Genomic DNA, 21,494 nt, shown 5'->3' with positions numbered 1-21,494 from the left:
AATTCAACCCAAGAGTTCAGCATGTACTTATTTTGTGCCTTAAAATATATACATTTCATTCATAAGGGTTCAGGAAAAATAGATATATTTTCATCCAAGAAAGAAGAAAGAGCATTGTTTTTTAAAGTAATTACCATATTGTAAAAACATATGAAATACAAATAGAAGAGCTTATTCACCCAAACAAATGGAAGACGAAACATTTTTAATAAGATATTTTTTATTGTGAAAATGCCACACAGAGGGGTTACAATTACATGAGCAAGGTAATAAGTACATTTCTTATCAAGCATTGTTCCCTCCTCCTTTGTTTTTCTTCTACTATCCCTGCCCTACCATCTCCACAACTACACTCCCTCCCCCACCTGCCAAAGTTGTAAAGTTAATTTTTCGACATAGCATCTTGTACATCTCATTGTTGCAGTGGGTCAATCTGTATCCCTATTTAAACAATTTTTCCCTTTCCCTCCCCAAATTATACCAACATCAAATACAGTGAACACATACAAAGCAACAAAACAATCACCTTATAAATATGTTAGTAACAATAGCATGAAAGAAAAAACCACTTGTGTCCTTAACTTGTGGTTCATTTCCCCTAACATCATCTTATCTGACTTTTTCTGCTTGTCTCAGACTTTTACTAGTTATTAACTGATGTTAAAGAGGTCATGTTTCCGGAAGTGGTGCTGTAGCTCAAGTGATAGAGAGCTCGCCTTGAGCTGACTAACTGAGGGACAGTGCTCAGGCCCAGAGTTCAAGCCCCACAACCAATAACAACAACAAAAAAAGAGGTCATGTTTCCCATGAGTGAAGCATTCAGCACTGTGGGAAATAGTTTTGATGTATGTTTTCATTATTACTAAATAAAATTATTTCAATTGGGAAAGTTGGTAGGAATTCTTCTAAGGTTCTGGTCTTCTACTGTTTTTTTTCTAAAATATAATACAAATATTCATTGAGCAAAAATGGTAATATGTGAATTATCTCTGATCCAGAGTCACTTTTAGTGTAATTGAGGAGTTTAGATTTGCATTTGGGAAACATTACAGTAAGGGAAGAATTAGAACCTACCCTAAGCTCTTAAGTAAGCACTCTCTGTCCCAAATGGCTTCACAGAAGTGACATTTTAATGCCAGTAGTGAGGGTTGAACATTAATAATGGCCTTACATTTTTCCTTACCGTTTTGCTCAAGACTGGCACTCTAACACTTGAGCTAAACCTCTGCTTTGGGCTTTTTGGTGGTTTCTTGGAGATAGCGTCACCTGGACTGTTCAACCTGGCGCTAGCTTTGAATCATGATCTTCAGTTACCAGCTTTCCGAGTAGCTAGGATTATAGGCATGAGCCATAAACACCCAACTCAATAAGTCATATTTTAGATGTCCACTGAACTGGTAGATCTCATGGGAAGATAAAAATGATCTTTTCCAGTAGAACAAACTATAGCTATTGATTCACTTGCTAATTGTAAGCGATGAATCCTAGCCTAATAGGGATGAGAATCAAAAGTTCTAAAGTAAAAATTTAGATTCTCTCACTTAATTAGCATCATCATCATAACATAGGGATAAGAATAGTATCAAATAGAGTTGTTATGATTAATGAGAATAATATATCTACATAGCATAAGAACAACATGGACTCTGGAGTCTGATAGGACTTGTATTCAAATCCAAATTTTGCCACTTACCCAATACCTGAGACACTTGACTTTTCCAAGATTCATGTTTTTCTTTTCATTTATAAATGAAGATGACAAAAACTAACTCACAGGCTGTTGTGATGATTAAATGAAGTAATTTATATAAAGCACTTAGCTGCATGCTTGACATAGAGTAAAAGCTTTATAAATAATGTTACAGTGTTATACAATCTAAGTCATTTAGAGAGTCTGGTTTTATTCTTTATTCATGTTTTCAGGGTGAACCTGGTCTGCCTGGATACCCAGGGAACCCAGGTACTAAAGGATCTGTGGGAGATATTGGCTTTCCTGGATTACCAGGGACACCTGGAGCTAAAGGGCAGCCAGGACTGCCTGGATTCCCAGGTAAGTACATGTTTCTCTCATCTCTTCTAATCAGTGTCACATATCAAGTTATCAGACAGACTTGAATTCTTTTTCCCAATCCAATATTGATTAGCACCACAACCCAATCCAATATTGATTAGCACCACAAACTGAAACTAGTTCATTACCTTTTCTTTGCCCAAAGTCTTTCTGTATAAAATCAAAATGAGTATTACCGACTCAGCAAGACAATATCCTGTGGGCAGAGAAACTTGTTTAGTGAAGCATTTTTCTATCTTTGAGTGAGTGCTAGCCACACATCAATTAAGAGACCTTAATATTTTTGAAGGTGATAATATACTCTGTCAGGCCTTTGCTTGCTGCAGATCTCTTGGAAAATTGTACGCAGGCACACAGCTGGTGACTATTGGTAGTCATTCAAATACAAGGTCTGAGTCATTGAGGCAAAGAGACTTACATAGATAGCCTAAACTACTATACCTGCTTGTTCCACTTCTATTTAACTTTTTGTCTCTCTTTTAATAGAACAGTGGCATCAGTAAATGGGTAATCTGTTTCTTAACCTTTTTGTTGAACTACAACATATAGGTAGTAACATATACTTAAGTAAGCAATACTAGATAAAGTTCTACCTGTGTATACATCCTTGAATCCATCTGACATACCAAAATATAAAATAGATCTTTCAGGCTGGTTATGGTGACTCATACCTATGGTAATCCAAACTACAAAGGAGGTGGAGCTAAGAGGATCAGGATCTGAAGTCATCCCTGGGAAAATCACAAGACCCTATCAGAAAAATTTAGGCAAAAGGAAGTTGAGTGTGCCTTAAGCGATAGAGAATTTGCCTAGCAAGTGAGGGGGCCCTGAGTTCAAACCTCAGTACTGCAAAAATAAAGTTTGCCCATGCTCTTCACAGGGAATCCTCCCCAGGATAAACTTTACTATAGAGTCTGTCAGCATCAATTAATCTTACCTGTTGTTGAAATTCATATAAATGGAATCCCATACTACGTAGGCTTGTGTCTGATTCTTTGAAAAAAATAATTTGTGTAAAATTCATTAATTTTATGGCACATGTCATTTAATATTTTTGTCATTGCTATGTAATTAAATACTACAATTATATATTCTGTTAATGGACTTCAGATGTTCAGTTTAGAATTATGAAAAATGCAATTCACATTCTATTTGTCGTTTAGTGGACATACATACTGATGACTCAGACAAAAATGTAGTAATAAAATTGCTGAAATAATTCACTAGAAGTTCATTTTAACTTACTCGTTAGTAGAGCATACCAAACAATATTCCAAAGTACTATTATGAACAGAAGTCTAATTTTTGATACATCCAGTTGCACATATTCTCAACATCACAGGGTATTATCTGTAGTTTTCTTTTTTATCTGTTCAAGCAGTCATGTAGAAATATTGGAGTTTTAATTTACATTTTTTCTAATGGTTAACACTATTAAACACCTTTTCATATGCTCACTGGCCATTTGAATAGCATCTTTTTGAAGTGCCTATTTAAATCTTTTTGCTCATTTTTATTGAGTTGTTTGCCTTTATTCTTACTGATTTAGATCAGCTCTTTATATTTTCATGAGTTATTTTTCAAATGTATATTTTGAAAAATCTCTTCTTTCTAACTCAGACTTGCCATTCAGTGTCTAAATGCTATCTTGCCATAAATGAAATTTGTTTTAATAAAGGCCAGTATGTAATTTTTTTTCATTGTTATTGCCTTTTATCCTATTTAGTAAATATTTGTCTACTCGAAGCTTTGCAAATATTCTTCTGTTTTTATAGCATTCAATATTTAAATTTTTACATTTAGATTTATGGTCAGTGTCAAAAATATTTTGATAGTGATGCCCTGCACATGAAAAGGTCTTGGGTTTTATCCCCAGCAGTGCAAGAAGATGTAGATGTGGATTATAGGTATACATATAGATAAATATGGATATAGATAGATATAGATATATAGATACAATGAAAATATTTTTCTTTCTTAGAGTTTTGTTCATTTTTTGAAAATAACTTTATTTTCTCTACTTTTTGTTTTATTGGCTTCTTTTGTATGCTTTTATTATTGCTTCTTTCTACTTTGTAAAGATTTAATATTCCTATTTTTCCAGCTTTTTTAACTGGAAATTTAGGTTCTATGTTTTTCTCATTTGTCCTGATATATTTGAAACCTCATACGTCCATGTAAGGGGTCTTTAAGACACATTCCAAACATTTTGTTATTTTGTGCTTTATCACTCAATTCAAAATATTTTCTAAGTTGGTGATATAGATCAGTGACAGAACACTCTCCTAGGATGCACAAGGTCCTAGGTTCATATTTAGCACTATAAAAATTGTTTCTTATTTTCTTTTTAAGTTCAGTCACTGCTCATAAGGTATTTAGAATTGTGTTGGTCAATTCTTAAATATTTAGAGGCTTTCCAAATATCTTTCTGTTATTGACTTTAGTTTATCTCTATTGTGATCAGAATACTATTAGTACTTATAGAGATATATATGACCCAAGTTATTGTCTGTTTGGGTGAATTGTTCACTTAAAAATCGTGAATTTGGTAGTTGCTCATTGTGTTTAATTGGTTGTGTTTAATTGGCTGTGTTAAAATCTTGTGCATCTTTAACAATAGTTTGTTCTTTCAATTGCTGAACATTAGGTATTTCAATTTTCAATATAACTGTGAATGTTAATATTTCTGTATATATCTTTGTCAGTTTTCTGATATATGCATTTTGAAACTGCTTTAAGTATAGATATGTTCAGGAAATTCATGTGTTCTGAAGAGTAGACCCTCATTATTTTTATAACATGTTTTCCTTTTGAGTCACAAGATCAATCATAATTAAGACAATGTGGTACTTGCATAAGCAATATTAAATATATCATTAGATTTAGCTAGCATAGAAAAGGACTCATCTGTGAGATAAAATTACTTTGATAAAGGTACTAAAGAAATCCAACATGGAAAGTCAAGTTTTTTCCAGAAATTGCCCTGAAACATGTAGATGTTCATACAACAAAAACAAAACTCAGCCCCTATAAAAAAATATTTTAAAGTGGATGTTACTCTTATCATATGAGCTAAAACCTTGAAGTTTTTAGAGAAATGCATAGGGTGTTTTTATAACTCAAGGATAATAAAGTTTTCATAGGGCACAATAATTTTAAAAGAAAATAATTATAGATTAAATTTAGTCAACATTTAAAACTTTAGTTCATCAAATATACCATTAGGAAAGTGAATAAGAAATACAGAGACCATGAGAAAGTTTTGCAAAGTACACCTGACATGTGACTGACAACTTGGACATGTAAGTTATTCCTGTAATTAGATATAAAAAGGAAGTATAATCCAATTTCTAAGAGAAAAAGTTTGAAATGATATTTCACAATACATAATATACAGATGGCTAATGAGTACATGAAAATATGACTTATATAATTAACCATCAAGGAAATTCACATTAAATTGATATTGAGGTTACCTACCTCAAAAATACCCACTAACTGACTATTAACATATGTTTAAAAGGGATTTGAAACAACTGAATTCTCATACATTGTTATGAATATAAAATTTATTGCTTGTAACTTATAAAGAAAAACACAGTGCACATACTCAGACCCAGCAATCTCAGCCCTTTTAATTTACCTGCTGGCAGTTCTTCCCTGTAATCCTAGCTACTCAGGAGGCTGAAATCAGAGGATCTCTTCTCAAAGCCAGCCTGGACAAGAAAGCTAATGAGATTCTTTTTTTTTTTTTTTTGGTTGGTCATGGGGCTTGAACTCTGGGCTTGGGTGCTGTCCCTGAGCTCTTCAGTTCAAGGCGCTTGAGCCACAGCACCACTTCCTAGCTCATGAGATTCTTAGCTCCAGTTAACCACCAAAAAGCCGGAAGTGGAGCTGTGGTGCAAGGAATAGAGCATCACCAGCCTTGAGCAAAGAAGCTTGGAGACAACACCCAGGTCCTGAGTTCAAACCCCAGGTTTGCCACCAAAAAAAAAAAAGGATAAAGATATATGTCCACAAAAGGACCTGTGCAAAAATATTCATAATCTGTTTATTAATAATAGCTAAATCCTGGCATCATCCCAAATGTCCATCAATAGATAGGTAGAATAAAAAAAAATGGGAGTAAACTCCAACATGTTTTTGTCAGTGTAATATGGTTGTAGTTATTTTTATGTATATGAACATATAATATACCAATGCCTCTGGCTAAATAAATTTAGAAGTATTTCTGAAAATATCCAGCATTCACCATTTTGAGGATCTTTTTACTCCTCATTATTTCAATGCTAACCCTATAAGCTATAAGCTGTCAATAAAATATAGTATGTTTTCTTTCATTTTTACATTGAACTCTTTATTTTAGGAACCCCAGGCACTCCTGGACCAAAGGGTATTATTGGTCCTCCTGGGAACCCTGGTCTTCCCGGAGAACCTGGTCCTGTAGGTGAGTATGTAAAATAAGACTGCTCTTCTGGAAATCTAAAGCTTATCACATTCAGTTTGGAGAAATTGTCCAAATGTATTCAGTTGTGGACATTTTCAAAACAAGAAAACATGTTGGTCATTTATTTATCACTGCATATTGGTGATGAAATGGACAACTTTTAAAAAATTATTCCAAATTTTCATAATGGGACCTATTTCATTTTATTTTATTGTAAGGGTGATGTATGGAAGTGTTACAGTTACACAAGTAAGTTATGAGTACATTTCTTATCAAACACTTTTCCTAGGCACAATTCATTCAAGTATGGTATAATAAATGATTGATAGAACTGTTATTTTTTAGAATTGAAGGCTGTAGCAGTTTTGTTTATTTACTGATTCCTAGAGTAAATCACTTATTTTGTCCCATAAAGCCCTTAAACGCCCTTAAAGCATCTCATCACCCCTCACACTTTACTCTCTTGGATATTCACAAGCCAATGTACTCAAAATCTGACATATTGATTTGAAACCTTTGGACAACTACTTAAAACTAATTTTAAAATACAATTAAAATGGTGAAATGAAAAATTTTATATATTGGATTGGGCATTATTTCTCATTATCCCCCTTTATTTTTTTCATTCTTTATTTCCATAACATTATTAAAGGAGTACCTAAGAAACAATTTGTCTTTTGCATGGAACTTTTTGAATCTAGAATGGGAAAATGGGGTATTTGATTTTTTTTAAAAAAAGGGAGATTAGAAGATGAGTGTGACCTGCTGTGCTATGCTCTTTAGGTGGTGGAGGCCACCCGGGGCCACCAGGACCTCCAGGTGAAAAAGGCAAACCAGGTCAAGATGGGATTCCTGGACCAGCAGGACAGAAGGGTGAACCAGGTGCTATTTTTTTCTAATTTCCTCTTTGCCCATTTTAATTTTCCTTTTTATCTTCAATGAAATCATGTCTTCTTTCTTACCTTCTAAGGTACCACACTATTTTCTTTTCTTTCCTTTTTTTTAATTGTGAAAATACCATATAGAGGGGTTACAATTATATGGGCAAGGTAAAGAGTACATTTCTTATCAAGCATTGTAGCCTCCTCCTTTGTTTCCCCTTCCCATCCCTTCCCATCCCTTCCCATCTCCCATCCCTGCTCTCGGGCCAAAGTTGTAAAGTTCATTTTTCGACATAACGTCTTCTACATCTCATGTTGCAATGGGTCCACCTGTATCCCTATTTAAACAATATGTTTTTTCCCTTCCCCTCCACAAATTATACCAACATCAAATACAGTGAAAGCAGGGGTTATACCATGGGGGAGGGACATACAAAGCAACAAAGAAATCATCTTATAAATATGTTAGAAACAATCGCAAGAAAGAAAAAACATTTGAATCTTTATCTTGGGGTTCATTTAGCATAACATCAACTTATCAGACCGTTTCTGCTTGTCTCAGACATACACTAGTTAGTGTAAATAAGGGAAACCATGGGACCTATGTTTCTTTGGGCCTGGCTTACTTCACTTAATATAATTTTTTCCAAGTCTTTACATTTCCTAACAAATGGTTCAATGTCATTCTTTCTGATGGAGGCAAAGAATGCTATTGTGTAGATACGCCATATTTTCTTGATCCAATCATCTACTGAGGGGCATCTGGGTTGGTTCCGTATCTTAGCTATGGTAAATAATGCTGCAATAAACATAGTTGTGCTGATAGCTTTAGTATGGTCTTGTTTGTGATCATTTGGGTAAATGCCCAAAAGTGGGATAGCTGGGTCATAGAGGAGCTCTATGTGGAGTCTTTTGAGAAGCCTCCATACTACTTTCCAAAGTGGTTGAACAAGTTTGCACTCCCACCAACAATGCAGTAAGGTTCCCTTCTGTCCACATCCTCTCCAGCATCTGTTGTTATTAGAGTTCTTGATTATAGCCATTTTAACTGGGGTGAAGTAGTTCTCAATGTTGTTTTGATTTGCATTTCTTTTATGGCTAGGGAGGTTGAGAATTTCTTCATGTGTCTATTGGCCATCCTTCTTTCTTCTTCAGAGAAGTTTCTCTTTAAGTCTTTAGCCCACTTATTTATTGGGCAGTTGTTTCTTTGAGGATTTGTTGTTGGGGGATTTAATTCTTTGAGTTCCAGGTATATTTTAGATATGAGACTCTTGTCCATTGTATGACTAGGGAAGATCTTCTCCCAATCGGTGGGCTTTCTATTGATCTTGCTAGCTATGTCCTTTACCATGCAGAAGCTCTGCAATTTCATGCAATCCCATTTGTCCAACCTTTCTTTGATTTGTTGTGTATCTGGGTCTCTATTAAGAAAACTTCAGCCTGTGCCAAGGAGACCTAGGGTTTCTCCTATTCCATCCTGTAATGTTTTCAGAGTGCCTGCTTTGACTCCGAAATCTTTGATCCATTTGGAGTTGATTCTGGTGCAGGGTGATATATAAGGATCTAGCTTTAGTTTTCTACAAGTGATTAACCAATTTTGCCAACACCATTTACTAAAGAGGTTTTCCATTCTATTTTTTTAGCTCCCTTGTCGAAGATTAGATGGTCTGTGGGTTAATTCCTTGTGCAATTTTTTTCACATTAAGAAGTGACCATATTTTTCAGATTTCTGTAATCTTTCACTATCCAACTATCTATATTCCATTTATTTATTTTGATCTTATGTAAGTATATGAAGATATATTTAAAACTCCTTATAAATAGAATATGTGTTTTAATCTTGTTAGAAATTATTCTTAGTTAGAAATCAATCTTGCATGTCGGTATAATTTGTGCAGGAGATGGGGAAAAACAAGTCGTTTAAGGATACAGGTGGACCCGATGCAACTATGAGAAGTACAAGTCGTCATGTCAAAAACTAACTTTACAACTTTGGTGGGGGAGGGCGGGATTGGGTGTGGGAGGGGAGGCTGGGAAGGGATGTGAAGGGTAAACAAAGGAGGAGGCTGCAATGCTTGATAAGAAATGTACTCATTATCTTGCCCATGTAATTGTAACCCCTCTGTACAGTACGCTCACAAAAAATAAAAATTTAAATTAAAAAAAAAAAGAAATCAATCTTGCAGGATTATGAGGTGTAATTCAGTGAAAGAACATTTGTGTAGTATGTACAAGTGCTAGTTTGGTCCTCATTCCCCTCCAAAAATAAATTAATTTTCTGCATATTTTATGTAATATACATTGTATCAATAAATAAGCTCATTGATCTGAAAATAATTTGCCTGTGTCTCATTGATTATTATCTGAAATTTTTTTATTTTCTGTGCTGACAGGTCAACCAGGCTTTGGAATCCCAGGACCCCCTGGACTTCCAGGACTTTCTGGTAAACCTCAATAAACCATGCTAAATCCATCTGTAAAATAAAAATATTTGCCAGCACCTTTATTTTTCATCTCCATCACTATTACATAAGCCCTTAAATTTCAAAACTAGAGTTAAAACTTAGAGTAATTCTTATTTCACAACTTAATATAAGGAAATGTGATAAATTAAAATTCATGCTTAAGGAAATTTACATGTAGGTATCTCATTATTAATTAACTTCATAAACAAAGGCTAAGGCAATGATACAAAAAGAAGACAAATTGTAGGAAGAGATAGAGTTCACTGAATCTTTTAAAATTCATTTAACTAAAAGACACTTTTTCTTCAAGAAAGCAATATAAAAGTAATGTAAATAGATCTTGTAGAAAAGGTACCAATAATTAAAATGTTTCTGAAAACTCTATCTTAGAGCTAAACATGATGCTCCATGTTTGTAATCCCAAAACTTGTAATGTTGAGGTAAGATCATAGGTTCCAGGTCAGCTTGGTTTATATAACAAGATGCTGTCTCAAAAAAGAAATTAAGAAAGTTTTGTGTTTATATGTACTTTACCTATTTGAGTGGATGTGTATACACACATAAATATACCTTCCCTCTCTATGTCTTGACAAAGCACTTAATAGTTAATAAAGGCTGAATGTGAATACAGATATATATATATATATATATATATATATGTGCATATTAAGGTTCTGAAATGATGACTGGCTTTTTATAGAAGTTTTGTCAAACCATAAATATATCTGCTAGAAATTCTGATAACCATCTCATGACTCCAACATGAAGAATGTTGCTTTAATGTACTTAATGTTTTATGTGATAAGCTGCTCAATGGTGGCTCACGCCTGTGTTTCTAGCTACTCAGGAGGCTGAGTGAGATTTGAGAATCAAGGTTCAAAGCCATACCAGATAAGAAAGGCCTTGACACTCTTATCTCCAGTTAACCACCAGAAAACCCAAAGTGGAGTTGTGACTTAAGTGGTAGTGTGCTAGCCTTGAGCCAAAAAAGCTATGGAAGCCAGTGCTAGTGGCTCACACCTGTAATCCTAGCTATTCAGGAGACTGAGATCTGAGGATCAAGGTTCAAAGCCAGCCTGGGCAAGAATGTCTGTTGAGACTCTTATTTCCAATAAACTACTCAGAAAAGGCCAGAATTATTATTGTGGCTCAAGTGGTAGAGTGCTAGCCTTGAGCAAAGAAACTCAGGGACAGTGCCCAGGTCCTGAGTTAAAGTCCTTTGACAGGCAAACAAAAAAGTGGTGTAGAAGTGTTGAGACTGGCTTGTCTAGATTGGTATTATAAACTTTGATAGAGTGTTCTGTGGGTACACGCAGCAACATTGAAGATCTGTATCTTCCATTAGCCTCAAAATTAAACTCAATGTTTTTTAAAGAAATTGTCTCTATCATTTAGGATGCAAACTGCTACAATTTTTATATTTTTACAATATTATATATTTTATAATACTGTATGATAAATACTTCTGATAACAGATACATGTGTTTAATAGGAAGTCTTTTAAATAACACACATGGATTTGGAATTTTAGTGGGAGACAGAAATTACCCTAAAGAATTATATTAGTGTCTCTAAGCCCATTAGCCTTATATGCGAGGCTATAACTCAGTATTGTTTAATGTGTTCTGTAATGTCACTTTATCATAGGTCAGAAGGGTGATGGAGGATCACCTGGCATTCCAGGAAATCCTGGCCTTCCAGGTCCAAAAGGTGAACCAGGCTTTCAGGGTTTTCCTGGTGTGCAGGGTCCCCCTGGCCCACCTGGTTCTCCTGGTCCAGCTCTGGAAGGTCCTAAAGGCAACCCTGGGCCCCAAGGTCCTCCAGGAAGACCAGGTATGTTTCTGAGTAGAAGGAGAATTATCAGTTTGTTAGTCCATTTATTTCATTTTGCTGGCAGGTTATTCAGCCTTTCTGACGAGAATTTTTAATATAAGAACTTCTTACAAACAAATAGCTTGGTTTACACTTAGCTCCATGCATTACATGGGTTATAATATATTTGTTTTAGTAATGCATTTTATAATTTACTTCAAGTTGAAGTAAATAGTGTTTTTATTAGACTGGTTATTTAAGATAAAGCTGTATTGATAACCTGGTAGCAAAATGTCATCTGCATTATGAACTTGGAGCATGTCATCACAGAAATCATTTTAGTAATCACCAATAGATGCTTGCGGTCCATACCAGAATGGTTGCTATGGTTCTATCACATGATCAGCAGATATCACCAGGCTCAATAAAAAATTTTATCTTCTGTAGGAACTAGGCAATCAAACTTATCTTCAGCATCACAGCATGATCAAATTGACTACTGATTTTTTCATACCAACCTCATATTTGTACCTCATTTGTCTTGTGTTCACTGCTCTAGTAGCTCAATTTTGCATCTGATGTTCACCTTTTCATTTTGTGTCTGTGCTGTCACTTCATTTTACTAATTTGGAAATGCTCACTTTCCTTCTAGATTAATATTGCTGAGGCCCATCACTGGTGATAGGTTATGAATAGATTTTTGAGACTGGATATAGAGTTTTTGTATTTTTGGAAATAGAAAGAATGGCTTTTGCTAATTAAAAAGAGAGAAATCTAAGATTGAAGAAGCATAGCAATTGCCCTTTTATTCTTTGAATATCCATCACTTGTTTTTTAAATGTCTTTTCAAATGAAATTTTGAATTACAGTAAATTCTTGAGTTATTAGAGTTCATTTTAGTAAGATCTGTTGTATAGATATGTTGTATAAACCTGAATTGAATGAGATCACATACTAGGCTCTGAAGACCATTTTGAAAAACTAATCTAATCTGACTTGACTATTCTTAGAGGATATTATTTAAGGTTGTGCCTTTATTACTAATTGAAGAAAACCAGTGAAAATATACTCAGCTATTTTAACTCTCTTGCATGTAGTATAAAAAATTATCTCACTTTGTATTGCATACATTAATTCAGATAAACCAAACTATTATCCTTTGGATATTAAGCACTGTGTTTACCTATTCTTACTCATAATGAAGCTTACTTTTTAACATTAATTTTTAATATGACAACATAAAACATTAGTTACATGGATGCTTTAAAATTACTATTTTTAAAGAAATGACAAAAGTGCTCAGAAGAACACAACCTGAAAAATATTTGATTTTTTATTTGTTTAAAAAATACAGATCAAAATGGGGTTTTAAAAGCAATTTCTCTTCAAATCTGAGCTCATGTAATGATCATTATAAAATTTTTGGACTTTCAAAATATGTCACATATGTGATTTAATTTCAGTGTTAATACTAAGTGGATATAATTTGGTTTATATAAACTGCATGGTTACAACCTTTCAAAATTTTATGTTATTGAATTAAAGTTTAACTTGAAAGTATTTAGTAATGCTTTAGTTTCTCCATGAACCTAACAATTTTGATATTTTTCCTTTTTATTAATGCTGACATTGGGCCTTGGTGAACTTTGACCCCTATCCAGGTCCTACAGGTTAGCTCCTTAACTCCAAAGTAGTAACTGCATGAAGTTTGAAACTTTTCTTACATATTTATATGTGTAATTATGTATTGTGTATATTTACAAATGTGACCGTATATATGTATATATTTACATATATATATATATACACACACACCTTACCTAATGTTTTCAAGTGTTTGAATATATTTTAAAAGCATATATGCCAATTCAGTTCTAATATGGTGGCTTATCTCTAAATTATTAGGAACTTGTAGAGCCCAGTGTTCCTTTTGGAATGACTCTACATTGTCTAATTAAGAAACATGTAACAATTTAAAGTTTATATATTTGTGTCATTTTTGTTCAAAATTAATAGAGTCTAAATAGCTTTGTAAAATGAGTCTAAATAGCTTTGTAAAATATTTTTATCTTTCTTTGGAGTAGAATATATTTTTCCTCTTTGCTTTATAGTAGTTAATGAAAATAAAATTGAATTGTTCTTCAGAAGGACATTTTTGAAGTGTATGCTGTCAGATTCGGCAAATATGTAATGCTTGACTAGCCACACCTTTTACAGTTTTTCAGACATCGTCACATTTTGCCTTGTCACATAGTTTCTAATAAAATTGATATAAAAGACTAATAGGCATAGAATTAAAAAGAAAGAGAAAGAGAAAGAGAAAAGGAAGAAAGAAAGAAAATCAAGTCAACCAACACATTGGAAATTACTTTAACACATACATGTAAAGAAACATACCAAAGAATAATTATCAAAAACTACCTAATGGAAAATTTCTAATTCAAAGTAAAATGTACATACTATCATAAGTAAACAGAGTCATAAGTATCTGAATCCATGAGATATAGTCCTTTTCAACTTTCTAGAGAACAATTTTTTATTATTAATTAAAAATTCATAGTTTTGCATGATTTTAGGAAGTCTTATCTAATTTTTACACCCCCTACACACTTTCTTTCATTGAATTATGGAATGACAGATCTAGAAGGGACCTAAGCTTTACAAATATGAAAAAGAAATTACTCACTGGGCATTTGCCATCTGCAGATGGCAAGATAGATTTTATTCAAGACAGTTGCAAAAGAAGAGATGTTATTGCAGTAGTGGAATAACTGAGCTCAATTCAAATACAACAAAGACACATAGAGACTTAATGACAAAGAACAGAATGAGAAGGTCAGTGAATAAAATTACTAAGAAGCGGCTTCAAAGCCAGGAAGATTCTTGTTAACAGCAGACCAAATACTTAGACATGAAGAGTGGGATCGAGAAGGTGATTGATGGTTGGAAGCATTTGAAGCTGAAGTTTCCTAAAATGATTTAGCAGTGTTCTTGCTGTAACTAGGCTTGGTAGTCCAAAATGCAGGGCCAAGGATAAGATTTAGTAGAGAACAGGCTTCAACGGTGCTGGTCTAAAACTAAATCAAGGAGAGAGTCTTTGTCACATGAAAACTGACACCCAAAGTGGTTAAGAAGTTCATTCAAGATAGTGTTGTTAAGTACTGAGATAATTGAGATGGACTTAAGAGTTTCTGGTGCTCAGTTAAATGTCTTTATTAGAGTAGCTCCCTATCATCTTTCCATGAAGTCTATATCATACTTGATCCATATAATGTAGTTTCTTATCCTAATTATGAATATGATAAATTAATGCAGCATAACTTCTATCATTTTAGTAGACTCCTACTATAACTAACTGGGTCTTACATTTTGTTTCTTGTTTTCTGCTATCTCAAACCCTCACCAACTACTTATAATGGTTTCTTCCATTTTTCCTAAATGAATATCAAGCAGATTAAGACAGTACATGTGATTTAACTATTACTAAGATGAAGAGGAGATGGTTGAAAGTAATTTTAAATTCTGCCCTGCATAGAATGCTGTTGCCTTTATCACTGCTAGACTAGACTTATCTAGGAGATATCTTTTCATACTTATTTTGTGAGGAACTAGATCATATTTTAAGAAGAAAAAGAAAAGTAGACACCTTACTTTAAAACCAATTTAACCATTTCCCTTTCACAAAATATGTTGTAAATTGTTGTTATTGAAAGTCAATCTCTGTGGGCTGGGAAGGTGGCTCAGTGGTAGAGAGCTTGCCTTGCATGCCTGAGGCCCTGGGTTCGATTCCTCAGCACCACATAAGTAAAAAGAAAAAAGCCGGAAGTGGTGCTATGGCTCAAGTGGTAGAGCGCTAGCCTTGAACTGAAGAGCTGAGGGACAGTGCCCAGGCCCAGAGTTCAGGCCCCACGACCTGACCCCCCCCCTAAAAAAAGAAAGAAAGTCAATCTCTGGTTTTCTTTATAAACTTTGAAGAATACAACCTTAAGAGGACACTAGGTTCAAAATATAACAGTTGACTCATCAGCTTATCTTTAGAAATTACCATCCACATACAGGAACCAAGGTTTTTCTGTTGTTTTGGTTCGCAGTTAAACTTTGCTAGTGATTTAAAAAACAATTAATTACAGAATGCCACATCAAAATTGACTTGGCATATAAATCATTAAAATACAGCCATTAGAAATTAAAGACTTAAAAGTTTTGCTATGATGTGATCCAAAGTTTACTTTGGTGCTGGCTCATATTAAAATGTTGTATTTCAGTTAGATATCTTTCTAAGAGTTCTCATTTCTAGCCCTTCTCTAACGAATCTATTCAAGCTTTAAATTATGTTAGATAGGAAGTCTTATTTATTGAACTAAATATGCATGTTCTAATTGTGATCTTCAGTTAGGTTGCTGAATGCAACCTAGAAACAATTTATACAAATGGGGGCATATGGGGCTGGGAAGGTGGTTCAGTGGTAGAGCGCTTGCCTTGCATGCATGAGGCCCTGGGTTCGATTCCTCAGCACCACATAAGCAAAAAGAAAAAAAAAGCTGGAAGTGGCACTGTGGCTCAAGTGGTAGAGCGCTAGCCTTGACCTGAAGAGCTGAGGGACAGCACCCAGGCCCAGAGTTCAGGCCCCATGACCGGACCCCAAAAAAACAAAAACAAAAACAAAAACAAAACAAATAGGGGCATAGTATGCAATATGCATTTGTGAAAATGAAACTAGGAAATGTAAAGGGACATGTGGGACTGGGATCATGGGAAGCAGGGAGAATGATGGAAGGGGGACACTGGTCAAGATGAATTATACAGAAACATTGACATGTTGAACTGGTGTTCCTTAGTGCAATTAAGATAATAAAAATGAGTATTTTTTTCTTACATTAGTTGTACTAGTTTTGAGACTCCACAAGCAAACAATGCACCCTGACCAATGTTCCCATCTCCCATCATCACCCTCTTCTTTCTTCCCTCTGAGAAAAATTTCAAGTTTCATTTTCCTATTTTCATCTACACATAAAAATATATCAATGATTTACCCTTTCCATTTGTTATCCCCATCCCTTGCTGTCTTCCCTGCTCTACAACAGTCCTACTACTTTTCCATCATCAGGGTTTTAGTTCATATTGTGCCAAGAAGTTCACCATGTTATTTCACACATAAATATATTATATTTAAATCAGAAGTACTCACTATTATTAGTCTCTCTTTCTCCATCCTCCTATTTGTTATTGTCCAACATCTTCCAATGGAATTCCTTATGGAATCTTTATACATGCATACATACATCTAAATTTCAAATTAACTTGAAAAGTTGTATTTTTTTTATCAGCAACAATAATGTTTCATATGTATAAATGACATGCTACCATTTCTTTCATTAAGTAATTACTGTAAACTTCTTGAAGGGAAGATTTGATTCTTTCTCTTTTGGGCTTTTCCATAAGTGGTTTGTACTCTGTATTAGGTCTATATCTTAACATTTGATTTTCATTATGAATCAGTCACATGAGAAAGGTTAGGATAGGTAACACTGTTTTCCTATTATGCTCTAAGAGATTGTAATGCACAGCTAGCTATTAATTAGCAGAGCCAAGTATAAAATCATAGTTCTTCTCACTCCTGAGTCATAGTTCTTTAGTGCAATTTATTCTCTCCGCTAATGTCCAATGTTTAAAAATCATAGCAAAACTTTTAAGAAAAGAAAATTGTTTATAGTCAATTAATATTAACCAAGATATGTTCTATTTATAGGCTTTTAAATCTTTTTATTTAATGATCCTCTAAATAGTGAATAACTTGAAGTAAGATGTATGCTTAATAATAATGATGATGATGATGATGATAATGATAAATTATAATGTTTTCTGTGGTTTTGGGTAGGATATTGCATGCCAAAATAGTTTAAAGTAGTTCTTCACTGATAGTCTTCATATATTTTGAAAATTTGAATCTTGAATTTCAGTTTCATCAGAATTCAAATATACAATGGCTTTTTCTCTTGAAGTACTTATGCAGATATTTATATACAGAAGGTAGTCTCCTGATGAATTATTTTAAAAAATCAGAACATGGCTTTATGTGATAGGTTTATACTCATGTTTTAGATTTTTCTTTGTTTCTTTTGTTTTTTGCAAGTGAGGATTTTAAAGTTAACTATTCTCACGTTGTATCAGTTTGACAATATAAAGAAATTGTCACTTTCCGTTTTTATTAAAGGATGGCAGAAGTCAAGATGGACCTAAAACATTTATCCAAAATTACTCTTTTGTTAAATGGAGGCTATCAATGAAATAGTACTAGCTTACCAACTTCAATGTTTTGAGAAGCTAACTTTTGAAAAACCACAGTAGCAGCATTAACATGATACCTTCAGTACAGTTTTCCATTTTCTAGATTAGTGAAAATCATATTATTCTCTAGAATATTTCCTATTTGAAAAAGATTTGGCTCTTTATACTCCTGTATGGTTATGTTTGCGTGCTGATTATGCTATAGGTATAAGTAATGCTGGCAAAGAAGATTATTGTTTAACTTGTGGTATAATGTGAACCACTTCTAACTCAATCTTATTTTGTACTGTGTGATGTCTGACACTGCTAACATCGATCTTTGGGCTTTGGTGAATCTGATCTTCCCAGGTTTTCAAGGTTAGACTCTTCACTGGTCAGTTCTTGTTTTTGTTTTAATGCTTTTTACATGTGATAAGAGAAATGTACTTTATTTTGCTATCTCAGAAGTCATTAATAGTATGGCTATTCTCAAATACCAGCTACTTGGGTTTTACCACTTTGGTGAAGGTAATGTGAATTGTTTGTAACTGAGCTTGGAATAATTATTAGGTTGACTCTATAACAGCTAATCCTACATAGAAACATACTGAATTTTAAATGTATATACATGTGTGTTTACCTTCTAGATGTCAGTAATACATGTTTTTAGGCATGAAGCTGGTTTATTTATAATCTCTACATAGATTTTTTTAAAAAATTGTTGCATCATGTTGCCTTCAGCTCTGTGTTTATGGCTCTTTGCAATAATACAAGAAGAAAACTATTCAGTACTGTTAAAATAAAACAAATATGAAAACGAACTTTACAACTTCAGTGCGAGTGGGAGGTTGGGGGGGGAGGGGGGAGAGGGTAGTAGTTGCGGAGGTGGGAAGGAAGGGATGGTAGGGGAAAAACAAAGGAGGAAGCGACAATGCTCCATAGGAAATGTACTCATTACCTTACTCATGTAACTGTAACCCCTCTGTACAGTATTTTTACAATAAAAAGTATTAAAAAAAAGAAAACAAATATATCTCTTATGCAATTAGCATCTCATTAGTTTAAGTTTGAAGTACTCTGAACAGCAGGTCTGAATTAAATGTAAAATTCCAAGTATTTTCTTTTAATTGCAAAAGGAGCAGACTTTTTTACCCTCAAATGATACAATGTTCTGTTAATTTCAAAATGCAGAAGATGGTAGTCAAAAGTTTCTTTCTTCCCATCGTATATCTTACCTTGTCATTGTTATCAGGTTGGTTCAGTGATAACTCATTTTTCTCTTAATAAGCTAATTTGCTACCTGATTTCTTGCCTAAATCACACAAACTAGTAAGTTTGTTTAGAAAATTCTATGTAGTATATTTGAACCAAGCCATTGTAGTTTTGTTTTGTTGTTTTTTATTAAATATATTTTTATTGTAAAGATACTGTACAGAGGGGTCACAGTTACATGAGTAAGATAATAAGTACATTTCCTACTAAGCATTTTTACCCCTTCCTTTGTTTTCCCCTACCATTCCTTCCTCGCCTTTCCCCCCAGCTCCTCCCCCCCCCAAGTTGTAAAGTTTGTTTTCAACATAGTGTCTTGTACACCTCATTGTTACAGTGGGTCAACCTGTATCCTTGTTTCAGCATTTTTAAAGTAAAAAGTATCCAAATACTTTGTTTATTACTGGGAAGGGCTATAGTGATTATATGAGTAAATTGTTTAGAGGTGAAAATGATTTCTATACTATCATGAATTTTTGTATTCTTGTGTAGCAGATAAAGTAGTGTTACATAATGAAATCACAGAAAACACCTAAAATGTTAAAAAAAAAGGTTTATATTTTAATATAAAAATAAATATAAAAATAACAAAACCTTCACAGTTCTTACTGAGTGCCAGGCACTATGTCAAGTAATTTATTTATGCTATTTCATTTTGTTCTTGTGATTCTTGTTTCTGTTTCATAAAAAGAAGAACTTGAAGCCAAAGGGAGGAATGATCTTCTTAGGGTCAAATAGCTAATTCAAACTCAGCTTTGTAACTCCAGGGTCCAGTGCTATTAATCACTCAGTATTCTGCCTTGTTATTATGTAGCCAATGATTAAGAGTCCTAAGAATTTGGAAGGAGAACTAAAGTCTGAATTTAATCTCAGATCAAAATGGTGACCCTTTGTCCATATATAAATGGGACCTCAGTGTTATAAATTCATGTACATCTGATAGTTTCTTAAAAAATAATACCAATTGTTTTCATTTTTGTTGAAATTAATTTTAAAAAACTCCTAAGAGTACTGGAGAGAAAATATATGTGGTAGCTATTAACTGTTCATTATTTAGGTATTTGTCATTGTTTTCTTAAAGCAGTACTATTTAGTATCAGCCACCATCATTAAACATGATGCAAACAAGTAGAACCTATTTTCTACCTCCTGACAAGTCTGGCCCACCAGTTTGCTTAATGGACCTGACAGGTTAAAAACATAGCTGAGCAAAATTCCATCTTAAATTATCTCATTTTTTAATAAGATATGCAGAATGTTTATTTTTTCTTAAAAGATTTATAATGCAAAAACTATATAAACTTTTCATGTGGTACTAGGAATTAAACTCAGGGCCTCATGTATGGAAGGCACATACTATACCACTGAATCACAGCCACAGTCCATGAAAACATTTTAAAAAGTATGTGTTAGTTGGACATAAGTGGCTCATCCCTGTAATCCTAGCTCCTCAGGATGATGAGAGCTGAGGACCATGGTTCAAAACCAGTTCCAGCAGGAAAGTCTGTGAGACTTTCTCATTAACTACCCCCCTCAAAAAAAAAACACCCTGGAAATGGATTTGTGAATTAAATTGTAGAACATTATTCTTGAGCAAAAAGAATCAGGAATGTTCACACAGGCACACACACACAAAGTTTTTAAAGTACTTGTTGAAACGATAAATTTCTCACACTTTAAAAAACCTCCATGTCAGGGGTGGGGTGAGGAAGGAGTTGGGAGGTGGCAAAGGAAGGGATGACAGGGGAAAACAAAGGAGGAATTAACAATGTTTGATAGGAAATGTACTCATTACCTTGTAACTCATGTAACTGTAATCCCTCTGTACAGTATCTTTACTATATATATATATATATATATATATATATGTAATATATATATATATATATATATATATATCCCATGTCTCAAAAAATTAAGGTTATCTGACTTAAATACCTGAATTGCATAGTAGGATGTATTGAGCCAGTCCCTGGTTTGATTTCCCAGCACCACAAAACAATTGCATAGAAATATATACTGGATAAAAATGTAACTTCTTACAAATATAGCAATTTAATGTTTTGCAATACAGGGACTCAAACCCATAACTTTGTGCATTGTAGGCAAGAAAAGTTTTACACCTCCAGCTCAAAGTGATTTTATTATAACCAGAGTAAGACAAATGGCTTGAATTCACCATTGCCTTAACATAGTGGTCCTTTAAGTGTGGTCCTGACAACTGAATGGATTCAGTTTCTACAGGACACATTAGAATGCAGATTCTTGGATGCCTCCTCATT

The 21,494-nt window shown here is 33.8% G+C and overlaps 1 protein-coding gene across 2 annotated transcripts in view; it reads left to right on the top strand.

Annotated features, from left to right (window-relative positions):
* The window catches only part of Col4a5 (collagen type IV alpha 5 chain), a 203,583-nt gene that overhangs the window by 164,387 nt on the left and 17,702 nt on the right, over positions 1 to 21,494 (top strand). Inside the window, exons 37-42 of one of the 2 annotated variants that reach the window (XM_070039935.1) lie at positions 1,924 to 2,050; positions 6,438 to 6,518; positions 7,302 to 7,400; positions 9,793 to 9,843; positions 11,512 to 11,697; positions 13,338 to 13,697. In XM_070039935.1, the coding sequence (XP_069896036.1) occupies positions 1,924 to 2,050; positions 6,438 to 6,518; positions 7,302 to 7,400; positions 9,793 to 9,843; positions 11,512 to 11,697; positions 13,338 to 13,351 (558 nt within the window). In that variant the 3' untranslated portion in view covers positions 13,352 to 13,697. Of the gene's footprint in view, positions 1 to 1,923; positions 2,051 to 6,437; positions 6,519 to 7,301; positions 7,401 to 9,792; positions 9,844 to 11,511; positions 11,698 to 13,337; positions 13,698 to 21,494 lie in introns of those variants that run through there. The other variant, XM_070039934.1, reaches the window with a different exon arrangement.

The sequence above is a fragment of the Dipodomys merriami genome, unplaced genomic scaffold (assembly GCF_024711535.1).
Source record: "Dipodomys merriami isolate MVZ:Mamm:240054 unplaced genomic scaffold, mDipMer1.0.p SCAF_3, whole genome shotgun sequence".
Lineage (NCBI taxonomy): Eukaryota > Metazoa > Chordata > Mammalia > Rodentia > Heteromyidae > Dipodomys > Dipodomys merriami.
This window is presented reverse-complemented; position numbering and strand designations above follow the sequence as displayed.